This window comes from Melanotaenia boesemani, chromosome 2, assembly GCF_017639745.1.
Source record: "Melanotaenia boesemani isolate fMelBoe1 chromosome 2, fMelBoe1.pri, whole genome shotgun sequence".
NCBI classification, from domain to species: Eukaryota; Metazoa; Chordata; class Actinopteri; order Atheriniformes; family Melanotaeniidae; genus Melanotaenia; species Melanotaenia boesemani.
The window spans coordinates 15,872,483-15,900,005 of record NC_055683.1 but is presented as its reverse complement, the minus strand read 5'-3'; the positions used below and the strand labels follow the sequence as shown (position 1 = coordinate 15,900,005).

The 27,523-nt window shown below is 39.5% G+C and overlaps 1 protein-coding gene across 1 annotated transcript; it reads left to right on the top strand.

Annotated features, from left to right (window-relative positions):
- Positions 1-578: 578 nt before the first annotated feature.
- carhsp1 (calcium regulated heat stable protein 1) lies at positions 579-27,388 on the top strand. The gene is made up of 5 exons (XM_041997070.1): positions 579-773; positions 19,978-20,127; positions 21,419-21,527; positions 25,159-25,281; positions 26,651-27,388. The coding sequence occupies exons 2-5, from the start codon at positions 20,046-20,048 to the stop codon at positions 26,811-26,813; spliced, it is 477 nt and encodes a 158-aa protein (XP_041853004.1). The 5' UTR covers positions 579-773; positions 19,978-20,045; the 3' UTR covers positions 26,814-27,388.
- Positions 27,389-27,523: the final 135 nt, after the last annotated feature.

The window sequence follows — 27,523 nt, the reverse complement described above, 5'->3', positions numbered from 1 at the left end:
TTTGTCTTCCATAGTTTTTATCTTGTAAATTTCCTTTAGTTGAATTAGTTTAAACTGTTTTGTGAATGGCTGTCATAAATTTAGCTTTCCTTTAATTTAATTTGTTGGGGTTTTGTATAGTTTTGTTTTGTGTTTATGCTTTTTTTTATTTTGCATTGTTTTTTTCTTTTTCTATTATTTTGAGTACATATCATCTGACTTGGCTGACTGTTTCTTGCAGAATGCAACATCAATCAAGGACTGTAATCTGTTAAATAAACAGAACAAGTTCAAGCTGTTTTAAAATAATCCACATTTCTCAACTTCTCCCAAAGATTGTAGCTAAAATCTATTCATTATGAGTGACTTTAGTGCTTAGTTTAGTTTAATTTTTATTTTTTTTAATTGGATTTTGTTGTTAGTTGGTCTACAATACATATCACAGTCAAAAAACAGACAAACTTGCTGCGGGATGTTGTGGTATATTACGGTAAAATAAAGCGTGAGTTTTTTCACTGTAAAGTTTTTACGGTAACTGATGACGCCACCACTGAGCAGACACGCCCATTCAGAAAAACGGGAGGGAGCGAGTGAAAGAGCAAGTATTTACGGTCCTCGGCTCCTGGAGAATGACCCTCATCCCCGACACATTCAGAGCTGCCGAGGAAAAACACACCTCTCTTCATTAAACTCAACTAGGTTTACTTTTATCTACTTGGAAGCTTTTTCTTGGGTTTCTTTAAAAGAAAAGTAAATAAATAAAACTGCCATTCCTGAAAGTTGGGAGAAACAAGGTAAGTGATGCGGTCAAACATAAAACAAAATGTGCATGGCGGCTAATTTCTTCAGTGGCTATCGAAAAAAACAAGCTAGATGCTAAGTTTTGGTCTAAGTTGGCTTAACTAATTATTTGGGATGCAACATGTTAATACTTTAGTGGTTGAAGTGGAGAAACTGGGGAGCTGTGGTTGTTGTCACTGGTTCTCTTTCTAACATAAAAGAGGCTTGATAAGTCCACACATTCCCATACTTTTTTGTCTTTGTTTCCATGTAGATTGTGTTTTCCTGGCGCGTACTGGCGGTCATTTCGTTTGAAGGTGGGGGTGGGGGCAAAATACCAAGCAAGGGACACTAGTATGGACGGTGTTGTGGGGGCGTGAATGTGTGTGAGAGAAAGAGACGGATCTTTTTAAGCATTTGTGAAGACTCCCTCGTTGTCCCCATTTTAACTAAAGCGGTTTCGAACAGAAATGTAAGCATAAATGAGGAGCTGCAGGAAGTTTCGCTATTTGCAAGCAGCTCATTAAATAAGACCAACTTTAATGTGCCCCAGTTCAGGCCTGTTGTTGGTAGAAACAAGGACAACATGTGCATGTTATTCCTGTGTGTCTGACAGTATGTGATGGTACCATCACACCGTTAGTTTCAGTAAGGATGTGGTTGCCACTTCTTAAGAACATCACACAGATAAACAGATTTGTAGACCAGAGCTTTGCAGACTTTTAGAGATTAAACACCTGCAAGTATAGGTTTGCATGTTTCAGCTTGTTCTGTGATTTTCTGTCACTACAGCCATCAAACTGATGTGGACCCACACGTTTTATTCACAGCTGTTCATGGATGCTTTAAACATTTCTAATTGGTATTATCTTTAATGAGCTCTCAAATTTACAGATTGTGATATTATTTCAAGAAACTTTTGTGCCAGAAAGCTTCCTATGTGATAAAAAATGATCCCATGCTACACCTCCAATGCATAGCTTTATATAAACTATCATGAACTGCCAGACTGAGTCTTTAGATGTCACAAGATTACGTTTTATTTAGATCCTCTGGGATGTAGTGTGATTAATAATTGATTTGTAGTTCAGTGCAAAACAAGAGGTAAGGTCAACATTTATTCAATGCAAAAGAAAAACAAAAAGATTTTCATAGATTTTCTATCATTACAACAAACCAGGGTTGATGGGCTCACAGTAATTTTCCATTACATGGTGTGATTGTTATACAGACATTATACATTTGTTAGCTTTTAATTGTAGAAAGTTTTACTCTCAGGGCTTTAAATGAACTCCACAGCCCACCACAAGCCGATTTAAATTCATTCTGGTGGGTACAGATGAAAATTTACAGGGTAGTTTAGCAGGTGATGAGTGAAGCAAATTATTAAATGATGCTGTTCTCGCCTTTTCTTTTTTATTGCTGAGTCACACAAGAAGTGATGATTCTTTTGAGAAATTAATAGATTAGAGTAGCTGTGTCTCAATTCGGGGTCTACACACTTCGGAGTGCACAGACTACGTAGGCCACGGAGTCTGTGCACTCCGAAGCAGCTTACTGTTGGTGAAATGGGACAGCCTACCCAGCCAACTAGAATTTCCAATAGAATCACTTAAACCTGTAAAAATAAAACTATCTGGGACTCTGTTGTTTTCCAGCAGGTACACACTCCTCATTACCCCTTAAAAATCCTCAAATATCAAATATTATAGAATTTTAATGTCACCATTTAACAAACATGTATTTAAAATACATGGTTTTATTACATTTTACTAAAGTGAGGGTAAAAGAAAAACTTTTCCGAACTTTGTTGCTCATTGTCCGTCATCTTATGCGCAATGAATTCTGGGAGAAAAGAGGCTCCACCACCAGTAGCCACTGTGGCGTATGTAGCTGACAAACCTGCACTTCGAAGTGTGTAGACCTTGAATTGAGACCATAGACTGTATATAAAAGATGGGCGGAGCCACCATGACGTCACCCGTAGGTTTCTGATGAGGTGAATTGAAGCTGTGTTGGTGCAGGGATACATGGAAAACCTGCTGGATTGCGGCCCTCGTAGGACCGAAGTGAGTATCAGTGTGCTACATTCTCCCTTCTTGCCACGGATACTGGACCTGTCAATCAAAAGGACACGTCCCAAACAGATGAGTTAGAAAAACATTCACCCCCCTCACAGTTGTTATGAAGGTAAACTTGACCTGTTAATCCTAAAATAGATTTTTGTACCAGGTTTTTAAACATGTTTATTTCTGCTGTGAAGTTGGTCTTTTTAACATGGGAGTCTATGGGGATTTGCTCTGTTTTGGAACCAGACCCTAGTGGATGAGGGTTGAACTGCAATGTTTTGCACTTCTGCATAGGCTTCACATTTTACCGGCCGAGGTTGCCATTTGATTGGGACACAGCTACTGTGTTTATTTAATCCAGCTATTAAACACATCGGGAGTTTTTTTTCTTGTTCTTTGTTCCTTTTGTGGGCTGCACATTAGCTATACTGCTCAACACTGCCCCCATGGTTTCCAGTGGTACTGCTCCATCATGGTACCGATCTGCAAGGGCCGAAATTACACATGCAAAAGACTGGCAAAATTCTCTGTATCCATCTTATATGTAGAAAAGTGGTTACTATTTAAATAAGATGATTGTATTTATTTATTTATTAATTTATTTACTTCAATACATCTTTGATTTAGTTCAGATTTTGAGTAAAGAATATTGTATGTCCAAAATGTTAAACTAACAATTTTTTTCTTAAGTGATGTTAAATTAAAAAAGTACTAAAGTTTAAAAAAGATCATTATGAATGTGTTCAGAGCAAAAGTTTCTTTGTTCTTTGCTGAAAATAAAGTTGTTTTGGCATTTTCATTAAAAAATATTTAAAGAAACATGATTTAAATGCGGTCAGTAGCACTAATACTAATACAAAAAATTGACGAGTGGAAATCTTAATTGTCTGGTAACTTTAGGAATCCACCAGACATCGGCCCTGGTGCTGTTGCTCATTAAATAAGCTTTCTGACAACCCTACTATGTACTGATGTTAATGATATCTAGGCAAAGCTTGTGCTGTTGTGCAGAAGCAGTTGACAGTCGAGGGGATAAAAATGTAAATGGAGGCTTTCGGAGAACGCAGAGACCAAGCAGGAAAACAAAACACAATAAAAAGATAGGGTGTTATGTCATGGAAGCCCGGGGAAACGGCTCAGATGTGTGTACAAGACAAAATGCATCAGTTTATTGCGGCCAGATACCAGTTTGCTAATGTTTGCTTAAGGGGCAAATTCCACCTACGTTAGTCAAATGTGACTAGAATGTCTGGCAGAGGCTTGTCTGAGTTTATCACCTCATAAATTAAAGATTTGGGAACAAACAAAACATTTTTTTTTATTTGGATTAGATCTTTTAGGCATGCATTAGCAGCCATTAAACAAACAGCATCTGAGCAAGTTAGCTTCATTTTTGTTTGAGCTTGCTGCTCACATTTCCATAAAAGCTGTAGCAACATCTAGATTATATTTGACCTGATAGCATGATGCAGCATCCTCGCCCAAAAGCCCACAAACTCATCTAAGGAAAGAAAGATGCTAGAAAGTCTCATATCTTAATGTTTAGACGTACAGTGGACGGTTTGCTTATTTTGAGACTGATTTTAGTTCAGGGTAGGAATTTAAAGCAAAAATACTGTTTAAATTAGAATTATTAGACCATTCTTGTCCCCAGCATTGATGAGTGGAAATGCTAAAGGTTGTATAGTTTTAGTAGGAGGACTATATCTCAAAGACAGTTGCAGATCTTATCACTGATAATCCTGCACCAGTAACTGATTGGTCAGTGGTGGCAAATGAGAAGCGACTACTTGATCTTTCTGGGTTTTAATTCCTGTCTGCTTGTCTACAGATAAATGTATTAATCCTCATCAGTCCTTTTATCCCTGATATGTTCTTTAAGTAATAACAGCCCGACTTCACCACCGTCCCAATGTGATACTAAAATCCAGGTCTGAGTCCATAACTACTCATTCTGGCTTGGTTTTTGGTTTTTTTCCATTGTCTGAAGCTGAGTGCGGCTTTTATTCTTTTTTTTTTTTTATTTTTTGTCTTGTCTTCAACACCAGGTTTGAAACGTCCAAACTTCAATTGGTATACTCTACCAGTGAGTTTATTCCAATAGAAGATATTTTAAATAAGTCCCAGCTGCTTTTGCGAAGGTAAATCCACTACAAGTAACACCAAAGCTTTTCAAAAAAGCTGCCCATTTTAGGCCCAACAATCAGAAAAAAGTAGTTGGAGATTTCATGTTCCTCACTCTGATTATCAGTAGCCTATACTTTTGAAATTGGCAGCAATAACAAACTATTACGATCAATGGACGTAGGTCCAAGTAGTTTTTCATTTTCAGTTCCTGCCACATTTGTCAGATGTGACGTCTAATTTTAAAGCAAAACCCTGCAGTTGTTCCCGCGGTTAATTACATTTAGACGTGTCGTATTACACTGTGTGAAAGAGTTGACATCTAAGCTCATTGACGGCACTAGAAGCAGGAAGGCAGGTGGTCAGCAGGCAGCAAAGTGAGTTTACTTTTACATTTTGGCATCTTTACCCACATGATGTCTTTAGCAAAAGGAAGTGACATGAAAATTCAATTAAATAATAACAGGAATGAATATGTACTACAGGAACATTTAATTGTTTGAGTTTACACCTTTCTGTTCTTGGTTTTGTGGGGTTTTTTTTTTTTTAGTTTTCCATCACCTTTCACTTAGCCAGGCCTTTTTTTTTGTGGGTCAATGACTGAAACCTTTGACTTCTGCTAGTAAATGAAACTGGTTCAGTGAAAATGGTTTGAATGTGTTTATTTATGTAAACATTGCTGTGTGCATTAACTCGTAGATGAGATAACGGTGCATGTGGGCCAACAGATTCAGTTCTTGTAACTTTCAGGTTCATCTGGCTCTTGCAGTGTCTTGTTTGTCTGTGGTGGTGTAGACAGAGCTGTAATACTCTGAAACAACTCACCACAGTCTTCGTTTCACTGTCTGAGTGGTGTGAAGAGGAAAGTGAAGCTCAGCTACCACAAAAAATCCATTTCAGAAATGCAAATATTCATGGCTTCAGCCACTTCTGTGCTCATGTTCCTGTGAAGGAAAAAACTGGGACTTAAATGGTAGATCGAGTAACTTATTCTTTGAGTAATTTTTTGACATGCCATAAACAAGTTAATTCATTTCAGTCTGCAATCATCACGGATGCAAACAGGTGAAAATATCACTTTTCTGTATGTTGCATAGTCACGTGGGTTAGAATGCAATTTTTCAGGGATTTTACAGCTTTTTTATTTATTTTATTTATTTATTTTTCCTTATTGTTTGCTTGACTTTGGGGCAGCATTTGTAAAAATAAATAAAAGTAGCGACAAAAGTTATGTTTTTTTTTATTAAATGTTTTAATTTATTTTCTTGCAAAAGTAATAGTAATTTATTTAAAGCCCTCTAATGGCGTCTAATTCCGCATCCATCTTCATCCTGTCTCATCTCTGAGCTCTCACCAGTCAGCGAAAGTCAGTCTGATGTTAAAACTTTTCTTTTGCTCTGTCCCTTTCTCTTTCTCATTTTTTTAAGTATAATAATTCAAACTCTGATATTTCCACATTATTCATTGAAATAAGGAAACTGGGAATTTTTTTGCCACTATGCAGTGTTCTCTTGAAGCTAAAATTTCTTGCTCAAATACAACAAAACAAACTTTTCTGACTCATTTAGCATTTCCATCAGATCTGGATGTTATAGACCACGTCATCGTGTTGAGGAACACAACACCTGGCCGAGGTTGAAGACCTAATCTTTGTTCATTTTCTTGAAGGTTTTTGTTTTCTGCTCTGCATGTTTCTTGTATTTGTTCTACATTAGTGTCAAATCTCACATTTTGTATTAAAGATGAGCAGCAGTGAAGTTTTCTACTGTTTTTTCCTGGTTGCTAGCAAACATCTCTGCAAATTAACGCCACTTTGTGGTGGTAGACATTACTGCTAACTGCTAGTTGTATTAACACAAAAGTCACAAACTATTTGATTCCTTAAAAGTCATCAACTTTAAAGACTCAACAATAACTTCCTGTTTTTTTAATGAACATTTATAATTAATAATAGCTTGGATAATTAGCTCACATGGATGCATGCAAAAGCATTGCAGTTCTCGTCTCTTCAAATTAATTAATTTGCTTTCTTTCAAGTTCAGAAGTTCATTTACATGAACTGAAGGGCTCCTAACAGAAGATGAGGTAAAGGCAGTTTGATCAAAGGGCGCGCTTTGACTCCACTTTGACTGGAAACCTGAATGAATGAAGAATTAGTTTAAATAAATTAGCTCGTATATGTATATGTTATGTTTTACATTGGTTAAGAATAACTGTTTATTATATTATTGGTAATTATTTTCTGGACCAAAGGACACGTTTTTAAACAAAAACAACCCATTTTAGAACCAGCAGAATGTAGAAATGTCAGATAAAATAAAGAAAAAGAAATGGGGCTTTAATTATACTGCTGGCATATAAAGGACATGCAATTAATCCAAATGCTGGATATTATTTCTTCAGGGATGTGAATAGAAACGAAGGTGATGAAGTAAACATGTCCAGGTCTGGGAGCTGCTGATGCAAATCAGCTTCTATTCAGCCATCTTGAATCCAGATCATAGGAAATACTGTACTGACGCAAATGGGGTGGTGGTGGTGAGTCACTAAATTGTAGGATCAGGATCATCTTTTGCTGTCTCATACATGCTCATCACAGTTAGCCTTGCACACAAACACAGCTCCATAACACTCGCCCGCCCACACTGACTTCCAGGTGCATAGAAAAGCTTAATCTGTGTTTGAGGTTAATGCTTTCTGCCTCAACACTGGCTCTTAATGCGTCTGAGATGGCTTCTCTGGTTCTTTGTGTCGGTGCATACTAGGTTTTCAATAACCTGCCTGGAGCTGCTCGGTCCGCTTCATTCATTTCAGCTGCTTTATGACAGAAGCAGCACAGGTTGCCGTTGGCTATAAAGATTCCAGGTCCTTTTAGTCCGTACAAATGAAACCATGTAAAAATAAGATGGGGTTTGATCGCTGGAATACATAGAGGGTTCTGATGGCTAGAACTGGGAGATTTTTTTTTTTTTCCTTTGGTCACAAAGACATGGTTTGTTCAATCTGTGGCTGACACAAACACATAGCAGGATTTCTAGAGCGATACCCCTCTGTGCTGAAACGGAGATGACCAAAACACGACGAGACGTTTGTGAGGTTTTGTTGACAAAACAAGGACTGATTGTCCGACATTAAAAACACAACATTTCTGCCTATTGTGAGCGCAGTCTGTCAGTCAGCAATGCTGCTGCACCTTGGCCACGCCCACCACCAGACAAGCACACACATAAGCTGTTCATTCATTCATAGATGAATGATGGTGGCAGCATCAATGAAGGGTTTGGTGGAAGCAACGAAACGATATACGGACACATTTTAATTATATTTGTTTAATGACAAATACTTTTTTTTTATTTGGCTGAAACTGGACTAAAACCTTTTTGATATTTTCGTTGACTAAAACTATGACTAAAACTGAGATGCCTGCCAAAAACACTGGTGTGTGTGTGTGTGTGTGTGTGTGTGTAATCAGAATTGTTTTCATTATGTAACACACTTCTTTGAGCTGATTTTTGTATGAAATGAGCTAAATAAATAAAACTGAATTGAATAGATACATCTGGACCTTCAGCTGTTCTACTGAGCCTCATAAGAAATGTCTCTATTGAAGGGTGGCTGTCAAGAAGCCATTATTAAGGAAGGGAAACATGGAGAAAAGGCTCAGATATGTCACATAACACAAGAACTGGACTGATCAGTAGCAGCAGGCCTGATGGAGGATGAATCCTCCCCAGAGCCCAGATTTCAACATTTCTGAAGCAGTGTGAGATTATCTGGACAGAAAACGGACAGAAACATCCAAAGAAGAGCTTGGGAAACCCTGTGGAAGAAACCTAGAGAACTATTCGTGAAGATGAAATGTTAGTAGGATCTTCTGCTGCTTTGTTTGTGTAAACTGTAGCAAGAGAGACTGGTTGTTAGGGTGAATAAGCAGAATTCCTGTTACTGCCAAGTGCACATCTTAGGTAAAACTGAGGCTGAAGTTATTCGGTTTGGACCAGAGAAACAAAGAAAGGGCTGTTTGGTGTTGTTACCTGACAAGGATAGCACTCGATAAGTCTTTTCCATTACATGAAACCTCCATATTTCTGTCAAGTTCCTGCTTTGCATCAGTGTCTGTTCAGCTCTCTGCTGACGGTCTTGTGTCATCTTGTCCTCTCTGACATTTCCTCTGCTTTCCGTTTTTCCCCGGAGTGAGCGAGGAACTGAGTGATCCTGTGAATGAGCTGTCGAGTGAGACAAATGATGAAGAATAAAGAGAAAATGGATAAAGAAAGGGACAAAGATTGGGATAAAGGGAACTGATGGACAGAGAGCAAACGAAAACCTTCAGTTTCTCAGATTCATCTTGTTTTAAAGCCTTCCTTCATCTCAGCACACTTCATGTTTTCTGTGTGTGTTGGTGTGAAACACAGCGAAGCACTTTAATGCTTTTAGCATTTGTGGGCCTGTTAGGCCTTAATTAACATTTTATATTTTGATAATGTGAAAAATGAATCAGTCTGTATCTTGTATGGCTCATTTCTTCTTGGTTTGGTATTTGTAGTTGTGACTGATCTTATTTCCTCAGCAGCATAAAGGGTGACAAAACCTCCTGCTGCTCACCAATCAGATGTTATTTCACCCAAGTCCAGAGATGTCCAACAAAATAAACGTTCCTAATATTTAACCAGTCTTTTTTTTGCTTGATACATAAGGACACTGTGAACTTTGTACGTTAATCAGGGCAACTACCCACTGGGTGGTGTGGCTCAGTGGGTAGAGTGGTTGTCCTGTAGCCCAAGGGTTACCGGTTCTATCCTGTCCTGGAGGGCTCATGTCGAGGTTTTGCAGAGCAAGACACCGAACCCCGAATTGCTCCTGGAGGGTCGTGGTTGAGCGTCTTGCATGGTGAATGTGCCGTATATGTAAAGCGCTTTGGATAAAAGTGCTATATAAGTACATTTACCATTTAACTTAAGCCGGGGGCAGCACCGCTGCTTCCTGTGAGACAATAATTAGAGTTTTATTGTTGTGCTAACAAGCTAGCTTAGCATAAGACGGAAGCAAAGTTGACCATCTGTTTCAGACAAAGCTCTTCCAGCAGTTTATTCTCAAATCATTTTCTCTTTCTCAGCAAACCAATATCGTAAGATCTATATAAGTTTATAAATTTGTTTTAAGCAGTGTTTGTAAAAGCCCTTTGCAACACAGATCTGCATCTGTAAACACAGATTGGTTCATTAACATTGCTACAAGTGTGCCTCCTTAGATATTTGTGTTAACAAGAAAATAATCAGCCAATCACATGGCAGCAACTCAACCCATGTAGTCATGTAGACATGATGAAGACTGAGCATCAGAATGAGGTGAATGTGTGATGGTTGTAGTTCAGAAACTGATGATCTACTGGGATTTTCACACACAACCATCTCTGTGGTTGACAGAAAATGGTTTGAAGAAGAGAAAATATCCAGCGGGCAGCAGTTGTCTGAACCAAAATGTGTTGTTGATGTCAGAGGAGAATGGGCAGATGATAGAAAGACAAGAGGAAGTCGAATAAGCACATTATTCCACCCAAGGTCTACAGAACAGCATCTCTGAACACAGAACATGTCCAACCTTGAAGCAGATGGGCTCCAGCAGCAGAAGACCACACCGGGTTCCTCCTGCCAGCTAAGAACATAAAACCGAGGTTACAGTTCACACACACTCACCAACACTGGACAATAGAAGATGGAGAAACGTTGCTGGTCTGATGAGTCTCCATGTCAGCTCCACATTCAGATGCTAGGCTCAAAATTTAGTGGAAACATCATGACAACATGGATCCATCCTGCCTGGTATCAGCAGTCCCGGCTGCTGGTGGTGTGATGGGGGGATATTTTCTTGTCCCGCTTTGGGCCCCTTAGTACCAACGTGGTCTGGTTTAACCACCACAGCCTACCTGAGTGTTGTTGCTGACCATGTCCATCCCTTTATGACCACAGTGTCGCATCTTCTGATGCTACTTCCAGCAGGATAATGCACCATGTCACAAAGCTCAGATCATCTCCAGCTGCTTTCTTGAACATGACAATAAGTACACTGGACTGTAACGGCCTCCACCAGATCTCAGTCCAGTAGAGCAGCTTTGTGATGTGGTGGAACCGGAGATTCTCATCGTGGATGTGCATCAACTGTGATGCTGTCATGTCACTATGGCGCAAAATCTCTGAGGAATGTTTCAAACTCCTTGTTGATTCTGTGACATCAAGAATGAAGGCAGTTCTGGAGGAAAAAAGAGGTTCAACCTGGTACTAGCAAGGTGTTCCTAATGATAAAGTGGCTGGTGAGTTTATTTTTGCTGTTTGGAGAAGGTCTTTTAAACTTGAAATCATGCAACAGTGTTTGTAAATGTTTCTAAAACTGCAAACATGGTCTGAAATGTTGCAGGAAAAGAGGTCTGAAGAGTCTCTAAATCTACTAACAAGGCAGCTAGTGAGTTAATTCAAACTCGAGTAGCGGTTTACTTCATGCTTGCTGATTTAAGAACATGTAAAGGGTTATCTTTTTAAAACTGAGGGGGTGTGTTAATGCAGCTCCGTATGAATAGACTGACATCTCTAACCCAGTGAATAGAGCCTGTTTGGATTCATTAGGTGTTTATGCTGCTGGGGAAAGACTGGGCTCAGTCATATACTATAATGGCCTCATCAGATAGAGGTGTATGTGTTGGCTGTTGCGTGTCCCAGTGGGCTGGTATGTGCTGTGTCAGCAGGGTGTCTTGGTGTCAGGGTGACCAGAGACAACGATGATGGAAAATTCCACCGGGCGTGGGTTTAACCCACAGCTTTTGTTTGTGTTTAAATGAAGACAGAAAGTTGGTGGTGTGTTTATCCAGAACTGAGATGAAGACCTCGAATCCCTGTTTTAGTGGCTCTGAAGCTGCAGTGAAACAGCTCTGTTTGTTTAATCTGTTTAAATTGGGTTTTTAAATCTCAGCGTCTCCCTGATTTAGTCTGGTTTTGTCTGGTGCTGATGACAGGGACACAATGATTAGTTGACATTGTCAAAAATAGTCAAATTTAACTGTTGACTATTGTCGGCAAAAAAAAAAAAAAAAAAAAATAACTGACTGAGACATCGTCTTTTTTTCTTATCTTTGCTGAGAGTTGCACAGGCGCAATAAAGTCCGCCAGGGTAAAAATATGGCAGCAGACTAGGGAACAAAATGGTGGCAGAGGACGTCAGAAGTCTGAAATAACTTCACGTTAAACTTACAAAATAAATACATGTAAGATTTGTAAAGCGGACCTTGTGTACCACGGAAGTACGTCTGCAATGCTTGAACATTTTAAAGAGGAGGCACGTCTGACTTACCTCATGCAAGATTTCAAAGCTGAAAATGAAATAAGACTAATTTAAAAATGATAAGATACATAATCCGATTGGTCGACTAGTCGTTTTATTGGTTGATGAGTAATCGACTATCAGAATAGTCATTAGTTAATTATAACCGAGTATGAAGCATATATGATGAGGGGAAAAGTCTTAGCATTCCCAGAGTTTGGTTCATTTTCGTGACTAAAGAGTAATTTAAAAGGTGTAAAATAAAGTCAGGCTGCTTATAAAACCCTGTGTTTCCTCTCCACTACATTTCCTTGTGGAAAATATGTCTTAGTTTACTACATTTTTCTCACAGTTTTAGATCTTGGTTACGTTATAAATTTGACGAACAGAAAGGAGTAAATTGTAAGTTTTTGTAAATCACTCCAGATGTCTGCATCTGTTAAATTCTTCTGGCTTTCTTAAAGAGGCCAGCGTATGAATGCTGGCTTTGTGTTGCTGCTACTTCTACACATTGACATGATATGTTATCACGTCTGACCTCCTGACCGTCTCCTCGTCCTTATCTTCAGCTCCTCAGTTATCTTCTTGATTTACTCAACTGACTCTGGATGTTTTTGCCATTTTTTTTGTCACTTTATGCTTTAACAAGCTGCCGCGTTTAGTCTCTGCCGCTTCAATTCAACATCAGACCACTTTGTAAACTCATAAAGGTCACTAACAGCTTGACTAATGTTTCATGCAGCTTGGTCTTAAGTACATTAGCGTACACTGGACGGGCGCTTTTTTTTTGTATTATGCTTTAAAAATAATTATTTTCATCATGTCAGCTGGTTTTTTATAACAGAAATTTCTTAACTTTCTTTTATCTCGGTTGCATCAAAGATGAGAAACTTTGACGTGATTACAAACAGTTCACAAGTCTTTGCAACCGATGCAAAATGGACCTTCAGTAAAAGAGACTCCCACTAATATGCTGACTAATGCTGAGTAATGTTCCCAACTACCTGATCTTCTTCCTCTTGGTTTATATTTTGACAGGTATTTTCATTACTTACGTTTACATGGACAAATATTTCATGTATCTGATTAAAATCAGTCTGATTAGAAATTCCAGCCGACGTGTTCACATGGATGCCCGATAGTGATCCGACCATCATCTGTTTACATGATGGAAAGATTTAACATCATCCTAATGCTTTTGACATATGCAGTGCATATTAATTCAGAAAAAAATATTCAGTGTTCCCTGAAACTCATTACGTCACGTAACCCCCACCTGGTTCAAGCAGCACAGAAACCATCACAGTGAGTGTTTACTGTTTTTTTTCCTGCTGATCCGATCATGAAAAGGTTTAAACCATCCCAATCAGTCAGATTGAAAATTCTTTCTGACCAGCTGATGTGTTTACACGATGCATTTTTATTCTGACTGGACGTTTCATCAGATCAAAACTGCTCCATGTAAAGCACTTGAGTTGAAATCAAAAATACTGAAGTCCTGACCATGTGACCGTATGATCCAGAAACCAGGGCACTTCTAGTTGACGACACTTCCCACGAAGCATTTTCAGCCCTTCCTGGACGTCGCAGCGTTTTTATGATTGTACCTGATTTTGCAGCAGTTTTGTAAAAAATGGCTGCAGAAGTAGTTTTTTTTTTTCTCTCTTTCTCTCCTTACACAAGCACCTGAAATGGATGTGAAGTATTAGTTATAAATTTCAACATTCCTGATTGGACAATAGTTTCTGATTATTTCAAACAGCCAGCAAAGACACACAATAGTTGATTTGTGAGTTAATGATTGTAGTTTGTCTTCTGCCATGATGCAGCTTACTGTCACTTTCATGGTCCGCACTAGGAAAGTTGTTTCAGGCTCTGGGGCTTTTTTATTAGACAGGAAAAGCAGGTTAGAGAGGAGAGGCATGCCAGGATTCAAACCAGCTTTACTGCTTGCGGTGGTTGTGATTTCTGTTCATGAGGCGGTTGCTCGACTGTGGTGACCAGTTGAGCAACCGCCTCATGCCAAACACTGGGAATGTGTTCAAACAGTGATTTCAGAAAACATGCAAATTCCTGAGGGGACTGATTTATAGTGTAAACAGCAGGAAAAGCTGGTTGTCTCTAATCCTAGGTTTAAAAAAAACACATCTTCACTCCCTGTAATTTTTTTTTTTTTTAATAAACTCTGCTGTAGCTAAAATGTACTTAACCATGAAATTAATTCTTATGAGTGTCTGTTTAACCACTAAATATTTTGGATTGTGTCTTTAAATACCACAATACTTTTTTAAGCCCACAAAACTTGACTTTTATGTAACGACATGAGCACTTTCCATGTTCTAAATTAAATGTAGTTGCAGTCTTTCTGACAGTTATTGCAGTTTTATTTTGCTGCTGCTTCTTTTTATTTTTATTTAACCTTTATTTAACCAGGAGATCCCATTGAGATTCAAAATCTCTTTTTCAAGAGAGACCTGGCCAACGTAGCAGCCAAACCACAAAGTAAATGCAGGATATAAATTTCTGTTTGCTGTTCACGCAGAAACATATTTCTGAGATATGAACTGCTCTGATACAAGGACATGAAGTTGATATGAACAGCTTCACTTACCAGCTGTAAAATTTCCTCTAGAACAGTTTTCTACTTTGTCCTTGTAGAAAAAATAAAGAGTCTGATGTTATTTATCGTATTTAGACCACAGCGCTTCATTTCTGTCCACGTGCTTTATGGGAGGTGTAGATGGAAACTCTGGTGTTGGGCTGAGAACTTGGTGTCCATCTCAGAGCTGAACAAGCTGAATCTGCCGTCATCTGAGATCTGAACTCTGAGAATATTCACAGCGACTCCACTCAGTAGAACCGTCTTTATTCACCAGGACATTTCAGACGCTGGACTGTTTTCTGCCTTCGATGTTTCTTTGACTCAGTGATTCAGTCATTTATGGAAAATTAGTTTGTAATGAGGTTTGAAAACATGACTTCAGTATAGCTGTCACATGGTGTTTAACGACTAAAACCTGAATGAATATTATTCACGCTTCTTTTTGATTTGCTAATTCTGATTTAAATTGTGATTTAGAATTTAAAAAATGGAAATTGGTTCAGCCCTAATGTCCACCAGTCTTGTCCTTTGTTTCTGTGTTTCCTTCTTCTTCGTAATGTTTCAAGGAAGGCGTTGTGTTGCTACGATGTCACTATTACGTAGCTGAGACATCTTATCGCCATCTCAGCCGGTCAGGTCATGGTTGGTAGTAACAGAGTAACAGTGCTCATACTAGTGGATTACCATGCTGCAGGGAGGTATTTTTCAGCCATTTTTAAGAAGCTTTCCAAAGAGAGAAGAGCTGGTACCTGGAAAAGACATCAATATGTTTGGAGAAAATGTTTGGGAAGTTGTTTATCTATAAACTAAAACCTACAGAATCTTTATTTTGGTCCCTGAAGCAGCGAATAGTAAAGAGAGAGACTTCGGTGGCTAAATCTGTACTCACCTTGTCATGTTTTCCAAGCCCGTCCTGGTCTTTGGTTTACTGTACGTGACTCTTGTCTGATCTATTTTTCCATCCCTCCCTGGAAACAATCTCCTTTATGCTCCAGTTTAAAAGCTGTTTTTCTTTGTTTTTTTATGTTATGCAGACTGATTTTAGCCCCTGTTTTGAGCTGATTCACATGTCTGCTGTTTTAGGAAAGTCATGGTGAGATGCTGTAAACAGTGTTAAATGTGTTAATGTGTGTTGATGGTTGTACTGGAAGCACGGTGTCCAGAGAGTCTGTGATTCCATTAACTTCATGCTTATTAAGTTACGACCGATCAGACTCACTCTGTGCCTTCAGTGTATCTGTACAAATATTAGCCAAACCATAGCTTTGGCTTTACTTTTTTATTCTTCTTTTTACTCCAGAGACTCAGATAATCCACCAAAACAAACACACAAACTTGATCTAATTTACTCTGTTTTATCATGAATTATCTTATTGCTGTTTTCTATTTCCTGAAACCCAGATGAAACCACAGAATCTGTTTTATTGCAAACTTCCCATCTGTTCTGTGCTGTTGTCAGATGACAGAAACATGAAACTTCAGCACAGTCCATCCAAAGGTGGAGATATTTTCTATCAGTGTGGATAGATACAAACGTGGCCCCATTCAATGCTACTGCAGTATGATGAAGAGGCCTGCATGTACTTCACACTGATCTTTCAACACTTTTACTGAATTTATATTATCTAGGCTCCATAAAACAACTTTTTTTAAGGGCTAAAAATACTCTAGTAAGTCAGTCCACTTCCAGAAGATAGATTTTGACCCTTTTCTCTTTTTAAAAAGCAATAATATAATAACTATATACACTCAAAAAAAAGGAAAAAGAAACCTGTTTCTCGTTTCGAGGTCCCTGCTTTGCACTTCATGCACCGAGCTTCCCAAGACAAACGTGGGAATTTTTTCTGTGGTTTGTTTACGTTTCTGCCTTTTCTAGTTTTACTGGATACGAACACTCAGATCTAGAACTCCTGAACAGCTTCTTCCGCTGGGCGTCAAGTAGGGCTGGGCAATATATCGAGATTTTCAAATATATCGAGACTTTATCAGACACAATATAGAAGGAGGGAATATCGTTTATATCGAGATGGCTTGTTTTGAGTTAACAGCATCTTTTTTTTTTTGCATTTTGCTCAGCTGTATTTTGGTTATGGTCATTGAAAAGTACTTTTCAAATTATTTTGTTTTAGGAGCATTTAATTTAATATAAAGGTACTTTCATTTCTGCTGTTTTAATGCACATGTGCTGCTGAACCTTAATAAAAGTATATTTAGCACTGAAGGCTGTAAATTACTGTCTCTTTGGTTACTTGACAAAAAAAATATAAGTATATATATCAAGATATATATCGTATATTGTGATTCAGGTAAAAAATATCGAGTTATAAGATTTGGTTCATATCGCCCAGCCCTAGCGTCAAGGCCATCAGTCCAAAACACGAACCTAGAATTCAGTTCATCTTAATAATGTGTTAAACTGCAGAGAAAGTGAAGGACCTGAAACCTCTCACCCTCCATGGGTGCAAAACCCGTCAGAGACCAAATGAGAGGGGAGATTCATGCACACTTTCTCTGCAGTACAAAGTTGTGATGCGTTTGAGTTGTCTTGTAATTCTGAGCGGTAGGCGACGTGACAACATTACCAGATAACTCCTCACCCCCTCCCTCTCCTGTTCGTTGTCCGAGAGTGGATAACTATGTAGATCCCATGTGAACACAATTAAGGCTGAGATAGAGGAAAATCCTGGACAATTTTGAAATTCCAGCCGGATGCATTTTTTTACCTCTAAAAAGAGGACATGTCCGGGTAAAAGAGGACGTTTGGTCATCCTAGCATAGATTCAACAAAGTGTTGGAAACATTCTGCAGAGATCTGGCTCCATATTGACAACATGATGTGAGAATCTCTCGTCCTATAGGCTCAAATCAGTCATAAATATCTGGTTGTAAATGAGTGTTTGCTAATAATTTTAGTTTGTAGCTATTATTTGAGCTTTATGAAAACCTGCCTGAAAAATTCAAGTTTCTGAATGTGAGGAAACATTTGCATGAGTGTAAAAAAGATTAGTAAAAGAATAGTGCTTTTATAACGGCCTGTTCACAGATATAAAGCAAAAAACTGCAGAACTCTGAAGTTGCATTTGCGATTCTGACCCTGTATGTGATTGGACGGTGACAGTTTAAACTGACCAATCAGAGAGCAGATGGCTTTGCTGCCTTCAGAACAGCTGCAGGTTCTGAAAGGGGAGTTGACAATTTAAAGACTGATGACGGTGCGACTACTTCTGTGACCCAGGAGCGTTATAATTTATTTTCAGACCATTCTCTGTAAACCCTCTGAAAATCCCAGTAGATGAGCAGTTTCTGAAGTACTCAGACCAACCCGTCTGGCACCAGTGATGTGGCACTGTTTAAAATGCTGCAGGGGATTCGTGCTCGGTGCATCAACAGCGGATCACATGGACTCTTGCTGCCTTGGATTCCTGCTCCATGTAGATGCTAATGGTCGTGGCATTAGAATAGAATAGAAATACTTTATTAATCCCTTCGGAGAGCCCTCAGGGAAATTTGGGAGCACATAGGTCTTGTGGTGGTGAAAGTTAGTAAGAGAAGCGATAAAAATGTGGATGCAGAAGAACTTGTGGCTAAAAAGAACTGTATATTTGGAGCTACTAGAGGGATAAGACATTATGGGGACATTGTGCTTTTTTAATTTAAAGTCCCATATTGTGCAAAATTCACGTTCTAAAGGTTTTCTAACGGTCATACGTGTCTTCATAGTCTGTGTATGAGGCCCAATAACGAGAAAATTCTGTCTTCTCTCTCACTTGCTTTTCTTCTTAGCAGATGTGTGCTCAAAAAGGCGAGTCTGAGATCTTTCCCTTTGTGACCTCACGAAGAAAAAAACCACTACCCTAGGTACCCCGCCCCCTCAGCCCGTCCTTTAAAGTCACTGAGCGGAGCTCACTAAAGCCACATTTGGAATGGCTGAAATTAGGAACCAAGGCTGAATTTGGGGTAATAAATGAAAAGACTTAAAAGTAAGCCCCCACCGACTCTTCTACCTCTTGTTCTTTTACATAGCTGGTAGCCCACATTGTTTATTGGTAATCTGGATTTGGTGATCTTGAAAACTAATTCTGAATCAGGGTGATCGACTCCAATGCTGCTTTGAACAACCGGTATTAAAGTAAGATGGATTACGTGATCCTTTGTTGTGATTCCCAAATCCAGATAGCTTTTATCCAGATGAAATCGTCTGAACAACTGGCCTTAGGAAGTCGTCTGTGAGAAACGTCTGTGTGAAAACGGTGGCGAAAACTAGTAGAAAGGCTTCAACATCCCCACGACACCGTTGTAGTACATACTACAGGCTGTGGGGGCGCTAAAGAGTAACACTCCAAAGCTAGAGCAAAACAACGCCTGCGCAGATAAACGCTCACTGCGTGTTGCAGGAAGTTCACATCAGAAGCAGAGAAGAGAAGATAGCTGAGGATTCACTGCAAAGCAAAAGAGGAACATTTCTTTGGATGGTTTGCTAAAATATTTTTGCGTTTTTGCCGCAATCTGCCGTCCTGGGGACGGCCCCTAAGATTTCAAGTTCTTGTGTGACATGAAGTTGCACGGTGGAGGATTTGTTTAGTGGTTTTGGGTTTAGAAAAAGCTGGAAACAAATCACTGACATGTTCTAATCTTATAAATGAATTGTACTGAATAACCATTTTACCCTGACAGAGGTTGAGCAGTTTCTTCCTTTTCCGTCTCACTGGCAGCTTTAAAACTGAGATAAAACAAGAGGTCACGAACCCTCTCCCGAAGCTTCTACAGTGATTTTCTCTAATTAAATTAGTTTAATAGCCACTATTATTTCCTCCTCTTTGAAGAGTTCAGCAGCGAAGGAGACGAAGGATGAATGAAGGTTTTCTTTTCTGCTGTTATGACGTGCTGTCATCGAGACGCTGACATAGTTTGAACAAAGGGATTGATCTTGTTCTCCGTTTCCTGTCGGGTCATGGCAGCATTGAACCATTCTTAAATTATTGTTGCCATGGTGATTAGGTGAATCACGTAGTTACCAATTCAATAGATCAGGTTTCTTTTGAGGGATGGGAGGAATTGTTTGTGTATAACGTGTGTTCAGTAGTGTTAAAGCTCTTCTGTCCTTCTCTTTAGGTTTCAGAAACTTCCCTGTGCTAACTTGAGAGTGACCCACCCCCATCCCGACCCCCCCACCCTCTGACATGTCTTCTGAAGCTGCACCCATCCAGGGGCCTCGGCCTATGACCCCTCCACTGCCCCCTGCCAAATCTCCAAGTTCTCCAGGTACAGATGGTGTTTTTATTTTTAGATGCTCTGCAACACTTGAGTAACTTTACCATCATCTGCATTAAAGACTCTGAACTGGTTTAATTCTCCACAGTTTCCTGCTCAACATGTGGAAACAGCTGTGGTGTCATGTGTGGAGTTTAAATGGAGATTAATTTATCAGTAAAGCTGAAGCACTTCAGACTTGATATTCATTTTTGGGGTGGAACTACACGTTTTTCTGTGTACAGCTAAAAGTGGCCAAATCTGAGTTTTTGCCCATAGGTGACTGTTTTTTCTTGTTTTTTTTATGACTGTATGAAGAGCAAAAAATCTAAAAATATATATTTATTTTTGATCACTTTCATTTATGGTCCTAAATCAAATACATATCTGATGTTTTTCAAAGCAGCCCTGTGTGTCATGTGGCATTTTGTCCCAATTTGTACATTGTGTTATTATTGTGCTCCAATCCTGAGCAAGCAGAGGGGCAATCTGTGCACAGGCGGATGTGTTTTGCAACCACATCGCTTACATTTTTAGTAGAAAATATTTTGTCTAAAAGCAGTGGTTCTCAAACTGGGGGTCATGAGATAATTTCAGGGTGTCGCTAGATAATTGTTAAAAATGTATAGCCTGCATTTCTCTGATAAATTGCTCAGTTTTGTCAGGGCTGTCAAAATTAAACCATTAACACAGAGATAAATGTGTGAAAACTAGACCTTATACACATTATAGCAGAAGCAACAAATGCAACCAGGAACGTTTTGTGTGTGAGGACAGAACGATATTTAAGTTTTAAAGCAAAGAAGACAGCTCTCAAAGAAAATAAAAAATCAACACTGTTGATTTGAGTTTCCTTCATGTACCTACTGAATGTATGAAATCGTTATGAAAGAGCTGGAGGAAACTACCTGAAGCTGGGGGGACAAAGTACTAAAGACGAGTCTGTGTTCGTATGTAACCATGTCGTCAGTGTTTCCAGTCCAGAGGTGTGGATCAGGATTTTCTGCTCCACGTCTTCTTTGTCCAGTTTGTTTTTCAGAGCAGAGATTGATGAAAGATTAACCCCTCTGACACGTTTGGTAAAATGAGCCGAGGCTTAGAGGTGTTGGTTCATTTATGCATGAAAGAGAAATCCAGAGCCTGATAATCTCCTGATTCATGCTGAACATATAAAAACTGTTTGATGTTTAAACTGAAACATATGAAAGTTGTTGCTATGTGGCGCGTTGAGGAACCAGAACAGCAACATGCCGCGCTGCTTTCAGACGCTTGTCATGATGTAATGCAGGTATTTTCCTTTCAGAGTCCCTGCTGCCTCCAGACTATAAGCTACGGGAACGCTCGCCTTCCCCCATGAGGGGTTACCTCATCCCCAGCCCTCTGCCCACTCGCAGGAACAGGACCTACTCAGCGTGAGGATACAAACACACACACACACAACAAGCCAGATGGTGTTTCAGCTTTTTAATGCAGGCAAACCTGATGTTGGTGTAAAGTTTCATTTAAAGCTGCAGAATATTTATTATAACAGTTTTTACAAGTGTAGATTCATGTCTGCTTTTATGACATGAATACAGATGAAAAGAATTGTTTACTTCGGTGCCCTCTTTGTTTATTCGAATGAAACGCTGGAACTGTTTACTCCAGATCGCTGTGATAGTTTACAACCACTGGCAAAAGAAATAATTATAAAAGGTTCACCTCAGTTGGAGGATAGGAATAATTTTTATAAAAAAATGAGATAAGAAAAAACTAATCCATGATTGATTGATTTATTGTACCAGTCAGAAGTTTGGGCACATTTTTACCATTAACCCCTTTAATCCAGGCATTAAATGTGTCCAAACCTTTGATTGATTTATTTTTGCATTGCTAATCTGACCCTGTATGTGATTGGACGGTGACAGTTTAAACTGACCAATCAGAGAGCAGATGGCTTTGCTGCCTTCAGGACAGCTGCAGGTTCTGAAAGGGGAGTTGATTTATTTTGGGCAGATTAAGTAGAGAAAATAAAAACCTGGAATCTTGAAAAATAAAGAAATCTTTTTAGTGTTTTTTTCCTTTGCAGTTTTTACTTTATTAATGAAAAATAATGTTCAGCTTTTCTGTTTGGTAGCTTTCAGATGAGCCTTCAGGATGGAGTCTGGTCCTGTCATGTGGAAATTTAAGGTGGAAATTTTGTAATCAGGTTCAGATCCAGACAGTTTGCTGCTCATGTCACAGAGCTGGTGTGTCTTTCCTGAGGAAACGCTTTTATTGTCTTTGCTCTCTGGTAGGTGCTGATATTGTGGAAAAAAGACTGGAACAGTCCAGCGAAGTATTTACTGTAGAGGTGATGACGACCACCTGATTTTATCAGTGATTGTGGCTTTTTTTTTTCTTGATTCATCTTTGTATGTTTCATTGGATCGGAGTTCCAGCATCATCATCTCCAGGTCCAGATGCAGATTCATGACTCATCATCATCACTTTGATCCACTCATCCACAGTCTTTAATTTCTTCTCTTCAGCTTCCATCACCTTGTTTTCTTCACTGTAGGTGTTAAGGCCCATTTATGCTCCCTTACGTACGTAAATGGCTACGTTCGTTTCAAACCATGTCATACGTCGTCCTCATACTTCCATGTGTGTTTTGTGTTGCCATGGTTATAAAGTCATTTCCTCCTCTAGGGGGCAGTGCTGAGTTCAGAGTTCATTCCCGCGAGCCGACACCCTGAACTCTCGCGTACAGCCTTTCTTCAAAATTCATGCAGTATTTTTTTTTTTTTTTTTTTTTTGTTCTCGTCTTCATTCGTCTTCTGGTTTGTTCCCTTCCTGATTCTCTTCTTCTTCTCTGGTTTGTGTCTTTGCTGGTCACATGTCAGCTGTTCTGCGTAGCGCTGCCCCCACAATTTCCAGTGATGTTTCTCTGTTTTCTGCATCAAGCGACGGATAGCTAAGCTCCCTGAAAACGGACCAAACTACAAACTAACCCAGAAGACGGACGAAACTGTCCGTCTGCATAAATGAAGTCTCGGTCTAGGTTTTACTTTTCTGGACTTGAATCTCTTCTCTATCAGCTGGTTTCTTACAGTTCAGTCACCAAAGTTGGTTGTGCTTCAACTCTTATTTCAAAACTATAACACTTTCACATCTTCTTTTTTTCTACCTTTATGTTTCTCTTTTAAAACCCTCTCGTTTTGTTTGTACTTGCACCAAACCACGAACACTCTGAGACCAGCCAGCACGTTTTCCACACTGAGCTGAATTACCCTCTGGATGGTTTTATAACCCTCTCTGTTGGTTCAGCAAACAGCTCTCTGTTGGGGTCATGTTTTGGGTTAATCATTCAGGTTCAACAGCGCGTTCAACTCTGCACACACTTTTTCGAGATGCACATTTGATTTTGTGCAAATATTTTTAATTTTTAGGAATAAAATGACAAGTTGGTTCAATTTCTTCTATAATTTAATTAGAAAAAGGCAAAATCATGTGTTTTTTTTTTTTCTTTTTTTTACGTTTGTTTTAAAAACTAGAAAGTTCTGGTTTTAAGTGAAATAATTCATCATCAGTCAAAGCTCCAATTTTTAAAACATTTTTTGCTAAATGAAGCTGCTGAACAAACACGGTCTAAAGGTGCTGATTCCACAGCTTTTGCCAGGAATTGTTGGAGGATTTTTATTATTATTTTTGGATTTTTTTCTGCTTCTATCAGGACTGAGCAAACATAAAAAGGCTTAATATCCTTAATAAAATCCCTTCTTGACCTTTGGTACATATACACTACTGACTAGAAGTTGGGGATATTCAACTTTTGGATGAAATTTTTAGTAAAAAGTTCATGTCATGCTGATATTTTATCATGATTTTAGGACATTTAAGTAGAATCATTTAATCTGAACCAGTGTTTGTTTAACAACATGAAATATCCAGGTCTCGATCATCGTCGTGTTGGTCTGATGATGTTTAAATGTGAACAGGACCATGAAGAGGACTGTTTAGGTCTGGGGTGCCCCAATCCAGTCCTCGATCTCTTATCCCGCAGCTTTTAGATGCGTCCCGTCTCCACCACACCAGAATCAAATGGCTGGATTCCCTCATCTGCACGTCATTCAGCTCTGCAGAGGCCTGATAAGCAGCCTTTCATTCGCCTCTGGTTGTTTGGAGAGGGATGCATCTAAAGCTCATGTGATTTTAGGCTCAGAGGACTAGATTCTAGATCGGTTGCGGGACAGCATCATTATGTTGTTCTGTGCTGAGATTATCGGAGCCACCACACACAGTACGATTAAAAACGTTCAATGCCTGATTTTTTTATCTTCATGTGGGGTCTCAACAGATAAAAAAAAAAATCTCTCAGACTTTGTGTGTGCTGCAAGCCTGTAGCTCTCCAGGACTGGACTTGGGCACCCCTGGTTTAGACACAAGCTGACATTTAACCAGAACATTTAGTCGTCCTTTCATGGTTCAGTCCCTTCATTTGTTATGGTGTGTTTTTTTTTAACTATTATTTGTTTTATTTTTTGGGGTGTTTAATTACCATGTTAGAGAACATGTTATGTAATAAAAACAAAAACGTGCTCATTACTTTTTGTCACTTTTTGTCACTATGAGCCACTGATGTAAACTGAACTTCGCAGATTCAACGAGTATCCGACTGCGAGGTGTGGGTTCTAGTTTCTGCTGCTTTTGGTTGTTGCAGCCGGATCAGTTTCAGGATAATTACCGACTTCCTCACTCACTCGGCTCTTCCTTCAAGTTGGATTGTTCTGTATGGTAAATTCAAACAAGCCCCTATTTAGAATCAGTTCTTTGTAAGTTTTGTGTTACGTGTTAAATTTTCATGACTGAATGGTTTAGAGGCAGAAACAAGAACTGGACTGTCTAAAGTCTAAAGGAAAGTCTGAAGAACTATTGATCTGGATCATTGTTCAAGATTACAACAAAGTCCAAGCAAACTATATAGAAATTGTGGTAGGATCAGGTTGATGAGCGAGGTCTTCTCATTGGCTAATCTTCTTTCTCGTCTTCCACCCCTCCATCTGTGTCCATGCTGCTCTCCAGGACGGCCCGTGCAGCAGAGGGTCCAGTGTTTACAGGAGTGTGTAAATGTTTCTCCCGCTCCAAGGGCCACGGCTTCATCATACCGTCGGACGGAGGCAACGACATCTTTGTCCACATCTCAGAGTAAGTGTGTGCGTGGTCAGAGGATGAGTGAAGGTGTGTGCGCCTCTTCTTTTTGTCGCCAATGATGATGAGGTGTGAGTGTGAGGGCTGCTGTGGTTTTCATCAAGCTGTGTGAGGAATCTGTGTGGGAGCGGATCTGTGAGTAGGAGGACGGCAGATGTGACCTTCACCACGGTGCCTTTTGTTTTCATCCACAGATTTAAAATGCAACCACGTCACGCATCAACGCACCTTTACACACAAAACAGTCAGCATCATTACTAAATAACGCTGTTAACGGAAGGTGCACAAACAAAACGGGGATGTTGTCAGACCCCAGAACACAGAGGGAAGAAAAACACAGAAAACAGGTGTAAAATGTTATAAAAGTAACTTGTCAGGAGAGCTGGGCAGTAAATTGGTTCGATCAAGTAATTTAACCTTTAAAACTCCAAAAGTCCCATCATGTATATTATCAACAATGTCTCTGGAAAAGTAGTGTGTAACTCTGTGAGGTAAATTGTGATGGATAGTTTACCCTTTAGTTAATCTACAGAAGTTTTCCAGGCGTTTATATCCCATCCAGGAGGTTTATAATCCAGACGCAAAATGTAGTGTTTATGCTTAATCCACAATGAGTGATCCATGCTTCATTATTCATCACATCTCTTAATAAAAAGGTCACCATCATCACTATGTTGCTAAGACATCTCTATTTTGACTCAGAAATAAAAACAAAGTTACTTCTTGTCAATCAGATCAGCTTAAACGGACAGTCACGTCCAATCAGGAGCAGCCAAAGATCAACAATTTAGCAGAAAGTTCTGTGTCTGAAAGAAGAAAAATAACCCTCGTCTGCTGGAATAGAGCCAAGACGTTCATGCTCGGTGGCGCCAACAAGCAGCTGAGTTGGAGTTGGTTTGTGAGGATAGTAGGTGAATAGTAGCAGAACTGGAAACAGCTGAAAGAAAGAGTGTAAATAGTTTCTGTTGTGTGTTTGTTTCAGTGCCAATATTTTTACTCCTGAAAGCTAAGACTTGAGAGAATGGTGTGCAGATGAGAAAAGGCTTGGTCTCTGTTGATCTGGGTGTTATTTCTACAAAGTTCTGTTAGTAATAAATTCTGTTTTGTTGTTTTGTGTATTGAGATGTTAGATGGAGAAGTGGTGTAGTTGTTTATCCTCACTGGGGAATCTTTGGATATTTTCCTGTTTGCAGCGACTTTATTCATCAGCAGAATCCCTGGAGCAGATTTTTATATTTGAATAAAGATTTCATCAAACATGCATAGCTGGTTCTTCATCACAGGGCCTGGAGGAGACTCCTCGCTGGCCTAACAAAGACCAGGCTCTTCTTTTCATTGACTTGTGAACCTCTTCCTCTTCCTCCAGCATTGAGGGGGAGTACGTCCCAGTGGAAGGTGATGAAGTGAGCTACAAGGTCTGCGCCATCCCACCCAAACACGAGAAGGTCCAGGCAGTGGAGGTGACCATCACCCATCTCAAGCCGGGAACCAAACACGAGACCTGGGCAGGAAACATCGTTCATGACTGAGCGGGAGCACTTGGGTGGGGTGGGGGTGGGGTAAAGAAGAAACTGTGAGGGATGAAAGGGAAGGCCGGTCGGGTAGAGTTGGAGGGAAAGTAAGAAAATGTAATCAGTTACTCTAAAACTAGAGAAATATCCCGATGAGAAAAGATTCAAATAAAAAAACATGTCTTTATTGGCTGTTGTTGAAATGTGAGCAGCTTCCTCTTCTTTTCTCTGGCAGCAGTTAACCACATCATCAGGAAAACACATTGTAGGTTTGGGAGACGAGTAGATCTCAGATTGCTGTGGAAGCCGCTCATCACAGAGAAACTTCACTTGGTTTTCTGAATACCGGAGAGCTCTGTGCTGACCTTAGTAAAACTGGACTGGAGCTACAGTTAATCCTGGAAATCATAGCTGAGATTCATTTTGACGAGTTTAGCATCATGACAGGATCAGTCCATGTCCACTACATGATGTTAGTTAGAGGAGACGGGATGTTCCTGCAGGATGGGGGAGAAATTATCGCCTCTTTTCGTGCCTACATATCTCAATCTGTAATCTGCGGCTATAAAAGTGAAATAAAGTTTTAACTGGTTCATCTTGTGTCCTGATTTTTGTTTTTATGACTGTACAGTTCTGACCAGACGTTTTGGTGGTTGGTTGCTTTGATCAGCTCCGCCTTGCTAGCGCCAGGCTGCAACCCCTTTTTAATTCTTGGTATCATGGATTCA

Bases quoted from the DNA above. Each gene is read 5' to 3' on its own strand.
- carhsp1 (XM_041997070.1), top strand. From the start codon at position 20,046: ATGTCTTCTGAAGCTGCACCCATCCAGGGGCCTCGGCCTATGACCCCT. The intron at 20,128-21,418 runs GTACAGATGGTG...TTTTCCTTTCAG, and splicing joins CAAATCTCCAAGTTCTCCAG to AGTCCCTGCTGCCTCCAGAC. The intron at 21,528-25,158 runs GTGAGGATACAA...GCTGCTCTCCAG, and splicing joins AGGAACAGGACCTACTCAGC to GACGGCCCGTGCAGCAGAGG.